The sequence below is a fragment of the Bos indicus genome, chromosome 2, assembly GCF_029378745.1.
Source record: "Bos indicus isolate NIAB-ARS_2022 breed Sahiwal x Tharparkar chromosome 2, NIAB-ARS_B.indTharparkar_mat_pri_1.0, whole genome shotgun sequence".
In the NCBI taxonomy this organism is placed as follows: domain Eukaryota; kingdom Metazoa; phylum Chordata; class Mammalia; order Artiodactyla; family Bovidae; genus Bos; species Bos indicus.
This window is the reverse complement of record NC_091761.1, coordinates 24,877,039-24,892,535: the sequence shown is the minus strand read 5'-3', so window position 1 is coordinate 24,892,535 and position 15,497 is coordinate 24,877,039. Positions and strand designations below refer to the sequence as shown.

General features: G+C 37.7%; 1 protein-coding gene across 1 annotated transcript in view; it reads left to right on the top strand.

Annotated features, from left to right (window-relative positions):
* CYBRD1 (cytochrome b reductase 1) overlaps positions 1 to 15,497 on the top strand; it is a 34,968-nt gene that overhangs the window by 15,410 nt on the left and 4,061 nt on the right. The window contains exons 2-3 of the mRNA XM_019970959.2: positions 1,756 to 1,964; positions 15,064 to 15,218. Of these exons, the coding sequence (XP_019826518.1) occupies positions 1,756 to 1,964; positions 15,064 to 15,218 (364 nt within the window). The remainder of the gene's footprint in view (positions 1 to 1,755; positions 1,965 to 15,063; positions 15,219 to 15,497) is intronic.

Genomic DNA, 15,497 nt, shown 5'->3' with positions numbered 1-15,497 from the left:
GCCTGGTGGACTACCATCCATGGGGTTGCAAAAGAGTTAGACATGACTCCAGTTCAGTTCAGTTCAGTCGCTCAGTCGTGTCCAACTCTTTGCGACCCCATGAATCGCAGCACGCCAGGCCTCCCTGTCTATCACCAACTCCTGGACTTCACTCAGACTCATGTCCATTGAGTCAATGATGCCATCCAGCCATCTCATCCTCTGTCGTCCCCTTCTCCTCCTGCCCCCCAATCCCTCCCAGCATCAGAGTCTTTTCCAATGAGTCAACTCTTCACATGAGGTGGCCAAAGTACTGGAGTTTCAGCTTTAGTATCATTCCTTCCAAAGAAATCCCAGGGCTGATCTCCTTCAGAATGGACTGGTTGGATCTCCTTGCAGTCCAAGGGACTCTCAAGAGTCTTCTCCAACACCAAAGTTCAAAAGCATCAATTCTTCGGCGCTCAGCCTTATTCACAGTCCAACTCTCGCATCCATACATGACCACAGGAAAAAGCATAGCCTTGACTTGACGGACCTTTGTTGGCAAAGTAATGTCTCTGCTTTTGAATATGCTATCTAGGTTGGTCATAACTTTCCTTCCAAGGAGTAAGCATCTTTTAATTTCATGGCTGCAGTCACCATCTGCAGTGATTTTGGAGCTCCCAAAAATAAAGTCTGACACTGTTTCCACTGTTTCTCCATCTATTTCCCATGAAGTGATGGGACCAGATGCCATGATCTTCGTTTTCTGAATGTTGAGCTTTAAGTCAACTTTTTCACTCTCCACTTTCACTTTCATCAGCAGGCTTTTGAGTTCCTCTTCACTTTCTGCCATAAGGGTGGTGTCATCTGCATATCTGAGGTTATTGATATTTCTCCTGGCAATCTTGATTCTAGCTTGTGTTTCTTCCAGTCCAGCATTTCTCATGATGTACTCTGCATAGAAGTTAAATAAGCAGGGAGACAATATACAGCCTTGAGCAACTAAATAACAACAAAAGGTATGCATAAGTTTAGCTTAAGTAGATACTGCTAGTTTTCCCAAGTGTTTGTTCTCCTTTAAACTCTCAGCAGCAGAGCATGAGAGTTTTGTTGTTTCATAGCCTCTCCAGTACTCAGTATTTTCCGTGTTCAGCCATTCAGACGTGTGATAGAGGTATTCTCATTTCTCTGTTGACCAATGAAGTTGATATCTTTATTATGCTTACTAGTCACTTGGATATACTCTTTTATGAAATACTTAGAAATACTCTTTCGTCTATTTAAATCTTTGCGCTTATTTTTTCTATTCTTTAGCCTGTCTTTTTCTTGTCAAATTAAGGCACTTATATGAAGAAACCAGACCATAAGATTAGGAATTTAGTTTGGGACATGTTGAGTTTGAGATATTTGAGAGGCATCTATGTAGAGATGTCAAGAAGCCATTGGAATATGTAGGTCTGGAGTTCAGAAGTTCTGGGCTGGAGATGAGAATTTTGGAGTCCCAACCATGGAGGTAGCATTTTAGTGAGAGACTGAATGAGATCACCCACAGAGAGAGGAAAAAATCCTAAGACTGAGCCTGAGAGGCATCAAGGTTCATTCGTAAGTTGGGAGTAAAGAAGATGCCAGCAAAGAGCTTAAGAAGAAACCACTGAGAGGCAGGGAAGAGAGGAGAAGCCAAAGTTAACAGAAAAGGGTTTCATAGAAGGGAGTGTTCACTGTGTCAAAATGTTCATCTCGTGTTGGTTAAAAGAACAGCAACACTACATTCTGTGCCCTTTTTTCTCTCTTCAGCCATCATTGTATACAGACTGCCATGGACCTGGAAATGCAGCAAGCTCCTGATGAAATCCATCCATGCAGGGCTAAACACTGTTGCTGCCATTCTTGCAATTATTTCTCTGGTGGCTGTTTTTGATTTCCACAATGCCAAGAAGATCCCCAATATGTACAGTCTGCACAGCTGGGTTGGACTGACAGCTGTCATTCTCTACATCTTACAGGTCAGTATCTCAGTGTATTTCTAAACAAGATACAAAAAGTAAAACAATTCAGATACTGTCGATGTTTTCTGTTTTTCATAGTTTCTTGGAAATCATTTCATTTCCACTAGTCATCATTCAGTTTGTTTCCATTATAAGTATTTTCCCTTGAGAGGGCACCAGAATTCAGTTATGAGCATGATTGTGAGGTTTCAAATATGGACATATGTATGTTGAGAAAGTGCCATCTCACCATTTCTAGGCTGCCATCGTTCGCTCTTTAAATTCCATGTGCTGGATGAACTAGCACAGGCAAGAGCTCGATATTTCTTCCCCACATTCCCTGTCATTTCTATTTTCTAAGTTTATGAGTAAAGAGATGAATTTTTGCATCTTTGTTAGATTTTGAAGGCTCAGTGATTGTTTTATTTTCATTTCACTCATTAAATGTCTTTATTTATTAAAAACACATACTCTTGAGGGCACTATTTTTAAACATGTTAAGGGAGTGAGATAGGAATTTGGCTGTTCAAGGTCACAAAAGTAAAGGTTAATTTTTTAAGTTTTTGGTGTTAACCATTTTGTTGAAAAATCTTTGTAAACTATGTCAATTCATTTCCCTTCCTTAGTACATATATCCAACTCCTGATTGGGACATCATTGTGAACTTACTTTCCTGTGGATATAGGAGAAGAAATGGGAGTGAGTTTGTAAAGCCTCAAGGCATATCTTAGAATATATGAATGTATGACCTTTTTAAATAGGGATCTCTTAGAAGACATTTATTTGTCATTTTTCTTCTTCTTAAGTAAGGATTTTAAAGCCTTAAGTCTTCTTTAATTTTAACTAAATAGAAGTTGCTAGCTATACGGACACTATTAATTATTTAATTTGGATCAGCATGCCAGGAGATAAGGATCAGGGGATTGAAAGGTGCCAGACAAGAGGGGAGCATGGGGAAAATCCTATATCAAACATGATCTTCCTGATCAAGAAGGAACAAGGAAAAGATGCCATGCTGGATGGCCGGGCCAAGCCCAGATCTCCTGCCCTCAAAGTTGATTTTCCCTCAGTGTTCTCATCTGGAACAGTGTCCTCCTCTGCTGCAGTCAGTGGGCCGTTTCCCTTCAGAGTAGGATGGTACGAGCAGGGGACATCCCTCAGTTGCTTTGGGGGTCCCCTTGGCCTACTACCATCTTTTTGGGACTTTCTCAGCTCGCTGTTCTGCTTTCAGCTGTCTGTTCCCCTCACTTTGCCTCACCTCCTGTGGGCCACACCACGACGCAGTAAAAGAGAGCCAGAGTGCATTCTGCAGATACCACTGTGCATTCAGCAGACAGCATTCTGCTTACCTCCTGTAACCCCTTAAGTGAGATAACCTTTACGGTCACTGAGGAAGAACAGGTGGCAGAGCTAGGACTCAGGTCCTGGTCTTGCCAATCCTGAGCCCTCCCCGCTTGCTTCTGCTGCCTCCGCAACATCCCCATCATCACTCACCTGTGTTTGAGCATCCTCGGTGGAGGGCCGTGTCTCTGAGAAGCCGAATGGAAACCACCCACCCCAACTCTGTGTAGCTTCCCTGTGAGAGGGTTCTGTGCTTCTGAGTACAAAGTTAAAATGGATTAGATGAAATGCCTTTACTAAGTTAGTTATACACCAAAGCATTCTCTGAACACTTGCAAAGATGTATCAGAATGTTAATGCTGATGATCTCTATGGGGCTGTATTCTAGTTGATTATTTTTCTTTTCACTTTCTGCATCTTCTAAATATAGATGCATTTCTTGTATAACAATAAAAAGCTTTTAAAATGAAAACAAAGTTTCTTACACTAGATCTTTTAAACTGGAATTTCTGAAAACTAATTTTATGCTGTGCTCTATATCTTAATATGTAAGATTAGGAAATATATATTGGAGAAGGCAATGGCAACCCACTCCAGTACTCTTGCCTGGAGAATCCCAGGGATGGGGGAGCCTGGTGGGCTGCCGTCTATGGGGTTGCACAGAGTCAGACACGACTGAAGTGACTTAGCAGCAGCAGCAAGAAATATATCGGGATTAGCAAAAAAGAGAATATTTATTCTAAAATTTTGGGGTCTTAGATAAAATGGTTCTCAGAGGAATATAGGCTTAAATGTGTTTATTTATTGGAAAGAAAAACTTAAAATATATAAATGAAGTATTCACTTAAGAAAATAAAAGATTGTTTATATCTCAGTAAAACAAGGGAAAAAAAGGAAATAAAAAAGAACAGCAAAATATACAAGGAATAGTAAAGACCCCCTCCCTCCCATCCAAAAAAAATCTGTGAACAATTGTATTATTTTCTGTTGTTGCCGTAACAATTTACCACAAACATGGGGGCTTAAAACAATACAAATATATTACCTCACAGTTTCTGCACATCAGAAATCCATGTTGGCTTGGCTGGTTTCTCTGCTCAGGGTCTCACAAGGCCAAAGTCAAGGTGTTAGCTGGCCTGGGCTTTTTATAGAAAGACTCTAGGGTAGAATCAACTTGCAAAATAGGTCAGGTTGTTGGCAGAATCTAATTCCTTGTGCTTGTAAGACTGAGGTGCTAGTCTTTCACTGGCTATTAGCTCAGGGCTGTTCCTAGCTTCTCACTCTGTTCCTTGCACATGGCCCCCCTCCATCAAACTGGCTTGGAATCTCTCTGACTTCTCCCTCTTTCTCCTCTTCATCTCTTCTTCCTCCAGCCAAAATTCTCTGCTTTTGAAAGGGTTTATGTGATTAGATTGGGCTGCCCATATAATCCAGGGTTTTTCCCCAATCAGAAGCATCCATAACCTTAATTACATCAGGAAAGTGTCTTTTGCTACTATAATGTATTCACAGCTTGCAGGGATTAAGCTGTAGACATCTTTGGGAAAAGGCATGATTTAGCCTATCAGAACCATAAATTTTTAAAAAAATAGAAGAAATTATAGATAAAATGAAAAGCTGGTTCTTTAAAACAAGTAGAATAAAATAAAAGTGCACGTGAGCAAATTGCTTCAGTTGTGTCCAAGTCTTCGCGACTATAGACTGTAGCCCACCAGGCTTCTCTGTCCATCGTGTTCTCCAGGCAAGAATACTGGAGTGGGTTGCCATGTCCTCCTCCAGGGGATCTTTCCAACCCAGGGATTGAACCCATATCTCCTACGTCTACTGCATTGGTAGGTGTGTTCTTTACCACTAGCACCACCTAGGAAGCCCAGGATAAAAATAGATAAACCACTGCAAATCTGATTGAGAAAAAGCATAATATACACATCATTCAGAATTTTAAAAATATAATCACAGATACAAATAATATTTTAAAATTAGGACCGTTTATTAAATTTTAATAATATGGTAATATTCTTTAAAATCTTAAAGAAAAAATGATTATTTTCTTGCCAAGTATAAACTAACAAGTTGACCCAAGAGGAATTAGAAAACCTAAGCAGACCAATAACATTATAAGCAATTCGTCAGGTCATTTGAAATCTATCATTTAAAAAAGACATTAGGAGAAGGCAATGGTAACCCACTCCAGTACTGTTGCCTGGAAAATCCCATGGGCAGAGGAGCCTGGTAAGCTGCAGTCCATAGGGTCGCTAAGAGTCAGACACAACTGAGCGACTTCACTTTCACTTTGCACTTTCATGCATTGGAGAAGGAAATGGCAACCCACTCCAGTGTTCTTGCCTGGAGAATCTGAGGGACAGGGGAGCCTGGTGGGCTGCTGTCTATGGGGTCGCACAGAGTCGGACACGACTGAAGTGACTTAGCAGCTTAGCAGTTCCAGATTGTTTTATACTTTGACCTACAAGGAACTAATACTTTAAACCAATCCAGTACACTGGGAGGAAACAAGCTCTTCTTCAACTTGGCCCCGTTGTGTACTGCATACTTCATATCTAAGGAGGCGGCTTTAATAATAAACACCTTTACCAACATCTAACAGCAAACATAAGCTTAAACTCTGAAATACTGAAGACATTTCCATTAAAAAATAAAACACTGATGTTTGCAACCTTTGTATTCAATTTCATTTTAGAGGTTTTAGCTAATGTACAGCTAATGAAAAAAATACATATAAATAATACAAAATTTGTGACCCTTTTTCCTGTTTTCAGATCATATGATATCTAGAAATCCAAGAGATGACTAAATTATGAAAGAATTTGGAAAAGTATCTGGATAAAAGATAGCCAACAGAATCCAATGACTTTTCCCTATACTACAAATAACCACTTAGAATAGGAAGTAGAATCCTGTAAATTTTACAGTGCAGTACTATAAAATTCTACCAAAAAAACAGAAAATATGGTATGAAGAGAGGAATACCATGCTACTGAGAGAGAAAAATTAATATAGAAACATTCTTCCTTCTTCAACTGTATTTTTATTATAATTTTAAACCCAATGAGAATTTTAAACTTTATGCAAAAGAATAAGTGCCCAAGGATAACCAAGAAAATTTTGAAGTGCAGGGAGACCTGCTTTATTCAAAACAAGGTATTCCCACAGGAATAAACAAAATATATTCATGGCCAGAACACAGAAGACAGACAGTATATATAATAACTTTTTCTATGACATTATAGTATTTTAATTTACCAGGGAAAGAATGCTTATTTAATCAATGTTATCATCATAACTGACTGCCCATTTGAAGGAAACCAAACAAAAAGACTATGTATATCACACAAAAGAAAAAAAAGATACCAGATACAGTAGATTAAAGATACGGATATAAAAAAATCCAAAATCAAAAGAGAAAAAGAAAATTAAAAAGTATGTAATCTGTATAATACTGAGGTAGGGCAGGCTATAAGGTTGACAAGAAATCTAGAAGGAAAAGAAAGACATATATGGGTACATAAATTTTTTTTTAATTATTTTCATCTCTTAATATCTTTGGGGGATTGGTTCCAGGACCCTCTCAGATACCAAATTCCAAAGATACTCAAGCTTCTTGTAAAAATTGGTGTGGTATTTGCATACAGGACTTGCCTGGTGGGTCAGATGGTAAAGAATCAGCCTGCAATGAGGAAGACCTGGGTTTGATCCCTAGGCTGGGAAGATCCCTTGCAGGAGGGCATGGCAACCCACTCCAGTATTCTTGCCTGGAGAATCCCCATGGACAGAAGAGCCTGGTGGGCTACAGTCCATGGAGTTGCAAAGAGTGGGACTCGACTGAGTGACTAAGCACATATTTGCATATAACCTATATGCATTCTCCCATATACTTTAAATCATCTGTAGATTACTTACAATACCTAATACAATTTAAATGCTATGTGAATACAATGTAAATCCTATATAAATATTTCCTGGTCTATGGCAAATTCATGTTTTGCTTTTCGGAACTTTCTGCAGTTATTTTTCTGAACATTTTTTTTTTATCTCTGGTTGGTGGAATTTATGGATTCTGAACCTGGGGCTATAGAGGACTGTTTGTATATGTGACCATCACCAGGAACTGCTCAAGGAGATATGGGGAGTAATCTTGTTATGTGTTAAGGCTTAATGTGTTTAATATACAAAACAACTCCTAAAAATCAATAATTAAAAAGTCAACCTAATAGAATTATGAACAAAAGATTTGGACAGTTCAGATAAGAAAGAATTAAATCACCAATGAGCATATGAGAAAATGTCCAACCTCACTAAGAAATTAGAGAAATGTAAGTTAAAATAACAATAAAATGTAATTTTCCTCCCATGAAATAGACAGAACAATAATGATATCCATTGCTGGCATAGAGGTGAGAGGTAAGGGTACGCTCCTACACTGCTTATGGAAAAGTGAATTGCCACCAAATTAGGGAAGTAGTTTGTTAATATCTATTATTTTTTTTAAAAATATGTATATACTTTTACACAACATTGTAACATATATACTTACTCTTTAACCTAGCAGTCCCACATTTGGGGAGATCAGAAATAAAATGCTGTCACAAAAGGAACTCTAAAAAAGGATTTTTAGTGCAGCAGTGCTTGCAGGAAATGGGAAGCAAACTAAATGACCATCAATAAGAACCTGTGGTAAATCTGTTGAATATGACACAGCTATTACAAAGAATGTAGTTCTGTCTAGTGTGTGATATGTATGCATGCTCAGTTGTATCTCTTTGTGAACCCCATGGACTATAGCCTGCCAGGCTTCTCTGTCCATGGGATTCTCCAGGCAAGAATACTGGAGTGGGTTGCCATTTCCTTCTCCGGGGGATCTTCCTGACCCTGGGATTGAACCCGGCATCTCTTGCATCTCCTATATGTTCTTCAATGTAAAAAAATACTGAAGAATAATGTGTATAGTAAAGTGTCATTTGAGAAGGGGGGAGGAAAGAAAGGGAAAAAAGCATTTATGTGTAGATGGGTAAAGAAAGTTATGGGAGAATATACCAGAATACTATTGTGGGGTTGTTGGGGAATTATTTGTTCTGGGGGAGGGTATTAAATTTTTAAATGCATCTTGTTTTTCTTGCTTGAACTTGTGGCTCTTTTGTCTTAAAATATAAGTAAATCACATGTCACAAAAGATCATATATACACAATTTTTAAAACTAAATAAGCAAACAGTGTTCCCTCAAATCAGGTTGTGAATATTCATGTCACGTGTGGTAACTTCTGGTTGGTTGTTTGGAGACCAGATGAACCATTTCCTTCCTATTCCTTTTCTGGGAAAGATGACTACATTCCAACTTTATTCGGTTATTGCATCCAAGCTGTTTTTAAGTTACTTGCATTGCTTCCCTGAAGAAGTGACAGAAGAGATCACCCAGATGTTCTCAGGAAGAAATTAAACGAAAGAATATTTCCTATCCCCATGGAAAGAAACCAATTCTAAGCTTGCTTTCTTCGCTTTTGATAGGAGCTAAGCCTCTTTCTTAGGCTTCCCTGGTGGCTCAGACGGTAAAGCGTCTGCCTGCAATGTAGGAGACCTGGGTTCGATTCCTGGGGTTGGGAAGACCTCCTGGAGAAGGAAATGGCAGCCCACTCCAGTACTCTTGCCTAGAAAATCCCATGGACGGAGGAGTCTGGTAGGCTACAGTCCATGGGGTTGCAAAGAGCCTGACACGACTTCACTTTCACTTTCAAGCCTCTTTCTTATTAAGATTTACAAAGATCCCTCCCTATTCTTAGTTGTAAAAATTCATGAACCACAAAAACATGCTTTGACAGAGATGTGCCTCTGTCAGATTAAGTTAGAAGTAAAAAGGGGAACCATTTTCTCCGTGAATCAGGACGAATTCTCCGTAAGTGGAGGTTCTCAGAGCTGCCGCTTGTAGGTGGAGAACAGGAAGTCCCCCCCTCTTGGAGCAGCTACAGCAGCCTGCTTGCTGCTCACTTGCACAGCCGCCAACTGTTGTGCACTTCAATTGCAAAGTATAATTGTGTGCAGGCCATTCATCCACGTTTGTGAGGTCTGTTTGCATTCTTCCCAAGACCAACTCAGTAAACAAACCTACCACAGAGTATGAAGAGCATGGAAGAGATTGTCAAGAGATTACCTTAGCGATCTTGAACTTTGGTTTAACCACTTTATAAAGTCAAGATTTACCGGCCAAATGAAGCCAGGGTCCAGGCTGTTTCAATAAATGAAAAGAAGCAAGAAAGGGGACTAGCAACAAAGCAATACAACCAAAACAAGCTGAAAGTCTTCACGCTTCCTGTGTTTGTCTATGAATTGCAAAGCATTTCAAATTTTAGGCTCTTTTTTTCTACTTGTGACATCTAGCCTATGGGGGATTAAAAAAAAAAAAAGCCAGTGTGTGTGTATGTAGAAGTTATGAATCGTAATAAAATTAACTCTCATAATTCCACTATCCACCTTAATTTAGAAAACATAGAACCCCTCTCCCCCTCAACTTGATCCCACATTTTTCTACCTATCCTAACTCCTGCAGGTAACCATTTTCCAGAACCTTTTTCTCATTCCTGTTTTTCTTTGTAATTTTACTACATGCTGTAAATTCCCGAACAATATGTTGTTTACTTTGTATTTTTTATTTTTTTAAGAAACAGTATCATTAAGTATTTGATTACAATTTTTTTCATTCTATCGATTCAACTATACTGACTCCTCTAGCTGTAGTTTAATCATTTCTACTTTTGTATTCTGCTGCATAAATAGGCCACACATTTACTTATCTATTCTCCTGCTATTACACTTTTAGATGATTTTGAGTTGTATTCTGTTTCTGACAATGCTGAATTGATCATTCACATACACATCTCTTGGCCCTCATATGCAAAGGTTTCTCTGGCGGTATTCTTACAATAACAGTTGTATGCTCAGTCTAAAAGAGTGTCAACTTGTTTTCCAAAGTGTTTCCAATTATGTTGCTGTCAGCAGCAAATAAGAGTTCACATATGGCACATTGTTGCCAACATGCATCCTCTTCTCACTTTTTAAGTATTGCCAAAGTGGTGAGTATAAAATGATGTCTTGTGATTTTCTTGTTTATTTCACTGGTTACTCAGGGTTCACCTCTAAAAAAAGATACCTGTTTGTGTCTTTTGTGCATTTAAACAATGAGTTTGTTTTCCTTTTTCTTAAAGGTTTGTAGGTATTCTGTGTCAGATTCCTGTTCATTTATATGTATTATATATATCTTCAAGCATTGAGGCTTGTATTTTCTCTTTTCTTAGCATTTTTTGACGAATAGAAATTCTTAATTTTAGTGAAACAAATTAATCATCTTTTCCTTTAGGTTATCATTTTTTGTTTTGTTTTGATGACTTGTTTATGAAATCCTTCTGTACCGTGAGGTCAAAACAAACCAGTTCTCAGGTTCTACTCCAGACCTCCTAGATCAAAAACTCAACGATGGAGGGTGGGGGAGGGGGAAGGTGGGTGGGCCCCGCAATATGTGCTTTCATGGTCCCTGAAAGTGACTCAGATACACACTAATATTTGAGAACAGTTGGTCGAAGAGAAAAACCTATGAATAGCCAAGAGGTTACATTACAATAATATTATTGGAAATATTAATTTCTTTTATGTTTTCTATTAAGAGTATTAAAGTTTTGTCTTTGATATGAAGTATACTTAATTCATCTAGAATTGTTAGTTCATGATGAGATACTGTTATCTAACTTCATTTTTTCTGCAGATTGATAAGCTCTTTCCCCAGCACCATTTATTGAATTGTCCCTGTCTTTGCCATTTATCTGCACTGCCAGTTTTGTCTCTTTTTCTCTGCATCCAAGCCAGTGGAATTGAAGAGTATAGAAGTATTAAAGTATATATTTGTTGTCGTTTAGTCATTCAGTTGTGTCCAACTCTTTTGCAACCCTATGGACTGTAGTCTATGGGATTTTCCAGGTAAGAATACTGGCGTGGATTTCCATTTCCTTCTCCAGGGATCTTCCTGACCCAGGCATCAAACTCACATCTCCTGCCCTGGCAGGCAGATTCTTTACAACTGAGCCACCAGGGAAGCTGTTGAAGTACACAGAAGTATATAGAAGTATTTACAGGGTATAAAATAGAGGTAGAGATAAGAATCTTTGTACTGTTCTTTTTTTGAAGAGGATACTTCTAATATTTCACTATTCAGTACAGATGCTTCACATTTTCTCTTATTCCAGTTTGTGAATTGGTTTTGTTTTTCTTTTGAAATCATGAAAGTGAAAATCGCTCAGTCACGTCTGAGTCTTAGTGACCCCATGGACTGTACAGTCTATGGAATTCTCCAGGCCAGAATGCTGGAGTGGGTAGTGCTTCCCTTCTCCAGGGGATCTTCCCAACCCAGGGATTGAACCCAGGTCTCCCACATTGCAGGCAGATTCTTTACCATCTGAGCCACCAGGGAAGACCTGAAATCATGAATGAATGTAGAATTTTATTGGATGTTTTTTGTGTATGTTGAGATGTGACTTCGGTTTTTCCTCTTTAATCTGTTAACGTAGTCAGTTACATCAATGGATATTCTAATATTAAACTTGGGTAAATTGAAAACATTTTTAATTGTTTCAAGATTCTCTTTTGCTCTCTGAAATATTCAGATTCTTATCTCTTATTGTTTTATCTGTGTACTAACTAGGCTTCTCAGAAATGCCACGTCACAACTTTATAACTTTTGTTTAACAGGAGAAAATGTGGTCCCTGACTTTTTCCTTGCTTACATCCAAATATCTGGTAGTATTTATGAACACAGGACTTGGAATCCGGAAGACCTCAGTTTGAATCAGTTTCATTCATTTGTAATTTGTGACCTTTGGACTTGTTATTGAACTTTTCTGGGCTTAGTTTGCTCACTTAGTAAGACTTTCATACATCCTTCACAACATCATAGGAACCACGGACAAATAATGCATCGAAAGGCTCAGACTAGGGCTTAGCGTACTAGAATGACACAAGTCAACTGTTGTTATTAAAACTGGAAGCCTTGTGGTAGGCTCCTTTACAACCTGAAGATGACCTTTTCATTTCAGCTATAGATCATTAACACCTTCATGGTTGAGAATATCATTTTATGTCATTGAAATTTTATTCATGATTTATCCATGGAAATATATTTTTTCCATATTCCTATTCTCCTGCCTCTTCTGAGATTCCTAAGATTCTTATTGTTTTGAATGATTCTTACTGTTTTCTCTTATTTCTTTCAGAATTTATCTTGTGTGTCTCTTATAATCCCGTAAAGCTCAATGATATAAGTAGATGGGACATCAGAAATTTGCTTACAGGACCCCATTTAACTCTGTTGAAAAATACTTATCCATTTTTCAACAGAATTAAATACCAATTATGCATTGGATACCTATCTAGCTTGTGGGGGATACATTGTTCCATAAGACAAGCATGGGCCCAAAGAGAAATGCTTAGAAAAAGGAAATAAAGAATGATTAATATAAACTATACATCTTTATGTTATAAATTTGCATAATTTGGAACACTTTTAATCAAAGATAAGCATCCTGTAATTTTTTTTCTTTTCCTTTTAAAAATAACTTGATGTTGAAAAAAATGTTTTCATAGCAAAAGTAAGACTTAGAGCGCAATCACCCTGGAGTCCTGTAAGTCCGATGTCCCATCTACTTAGATCATTGAGCTTTATGGGATTATAAGAGACACACAAGATAAATCCTGAAAGAAATAAGAGAAAACATTAAGAATTATTTAAAACAATAAGAATCTTAGAAATTTCAGAAGAGGCAGGAGAATAGGAATATGGAAAAAAAAATATTTCCATGGATTAGTCACAGAAAAGATAGTGTGACTTACTCATAGAAATATATTTGTCCTAAATCCTTGGCAGTCACTCACCTAAGCCCCATTTTTGTATAGAAAGTGCAACCTGTACATTAGGATGCTTGCCCTTTGATATTAATACTAAAAGAATCAATCACTAAAGAGCACTGAAGGAGGATTAGGAACACTCTGAACCACCAAGGAGGACTCTCTGAACCCTTTCTAATATATTCAGGCATTTGTGACGTTAATGAAAAATAAAGTATGCAAACCAGCCTATAAAATGCATTTTCAGTTACTTTGCATTCATTACTATTGCCTTTATGCTGATTTCTAAATGTGTTTTAGGGCTTCAAACCCCTTCTGTTTTCATTCTTCTCTATCCCCCTTTGATCTCAATCAGGAAAAATGAACAGTGATGCTAGTGTTTCTTCTCATTCTCGTGTCTTCTCATAGTTGTTTTGTTAGGGTGGTAGATCCCAAAGAGATAGCTGAAAAAACAATACCCCTCTAAACTCAGTGGTCATTAAGTCATCTTTATTTTCTGGAGGCGAAGTGATTCCTTAATGGGCAGGAGTGTGGGACAACAAAACAAATGTGAAAGCATTAACAGACTTTGGTTTCTGTAAGAATCTTACTGTCTTCACTGCAGAGAAGTATCCCAGTAAGGATTTAATTATTGAGGAGATGGAGAGAATTTTCTGCAGAATTCATTTCTTCCTCATAAAAAAAAAAACAAAAATTGTCATGTTTTTCCCACATAGCTTTCTTTAGGTTGTACTGACAAAATGTGTACTATTGTACTTAGATTTAGTGACTTAAAAGTCTTTTACTTCCCTTCCTACTTGGCAATCTTACGGAAACTGATAAGAACAATTAAGTATCAGAATGTCCATTGTAGCCTTATTAATGGCTGCAAAAACCTGGAAATAGAAATGTCCAGTAATAGGGAACTGAATAATTTGTTAGTCTTAAAATATTAGCCATTAGAAAGAATAAACTAGATTAACATGAGTTGATATGAAAAGATCTCCAAGATATACTGTTAAGAGAAAAAAGCAATATGCAGAACAAATATGTACAATAAAACCCCACTTACATTTTTAAAAACTCCCTCTTTCTCTCTCTAAAAAAATTTTTATTGAAATATAGTTGATTTACATGTTGTGTTAGTTTCAGGTATACAGCAAGATGATTCAGTTATATGTAAATATATATGTGTGTGTACACACACACACACACACACACACACGTACTGTGCTGTGCTAAGTCACTTCAGTTGTCTCCAACTCTCTGCGACCCTATGGACTATAGCCTGCCAGGCTCCTTTGTCCATGGGATTCTCCAGGCAAGAATACTTGGAGTGGGTTGCCATGCCCTTCTCCAGGGGATCTTCCTGACTCAGGGATCGAACCCACATCCCTTACATCTCCTGTATTGGCAAGCGGGTTTTTTACCACTAGCGCCACCTGGGGAGACCGTGTGCGCGCGCCACACACACACACACACACTCTTTTTTAGATTCTTTCCATTTTAGGTTATTACAGGATATTGACTATAATTCCCTGTGCTATACAATAGGCCTTTTTGGTTATCTATCTTATGTATAGTAGGGAGTATGTTTTAATCCCGTCCTCTTAATTTATTCCTCCCCACCCTTTAACCTTTAGTAACCATAAGTTCATTTTCTATGTCTAACTCACTTTCTCTTTAAACACACACACACACATGCTTGTTTGGTCATAGAAATTTTATGGAAAGATGCTTGAGAAAGTCATAGTAGGTGTCAGTTTTGAGTGGAACTAGAATGGGGAAACTTGGTTCTAAATGAAATGTTTTCTCGTGCACATATTGCTTCTCTAACAATAATTTTAAAACAGTTAAAACTTACAATTAATTGATAACCTCTGAATTTTTTATGTTTAGCTTCTCCTAGGTTTTTTTGTCTTTCTGCTTCCTTGGGCTCCACTTTCTCTCCGAGCACTTCTCATGCCCATACACGTCTATTCCGGACTTTTCATCTTTGGAACAGTGATTGCAACTGTACTTATGGGATTGACTGAGAAACTGATTTTTGCCCTGTAAGTTTCATAGTTTTCCTAAATGCAATTCTTCAGCTACAAAATATTACATACTTGCTCATTGGACAAATATAAATGTGACAAAATTTTTTAAATGGTGAAAATAAAAAATTTAAATATTTATTTTAAAAAATGTGTTATACATGTAATATAGCATTAATAATGCTTGAAAGAAAAACCAAGCAGTCCAACAAATTGTACCACTCTTACAAAGCAACCTTTGAAGTTATACATGCCCTTTCAATTGATATACATGTTTTATGATATACATGATATACA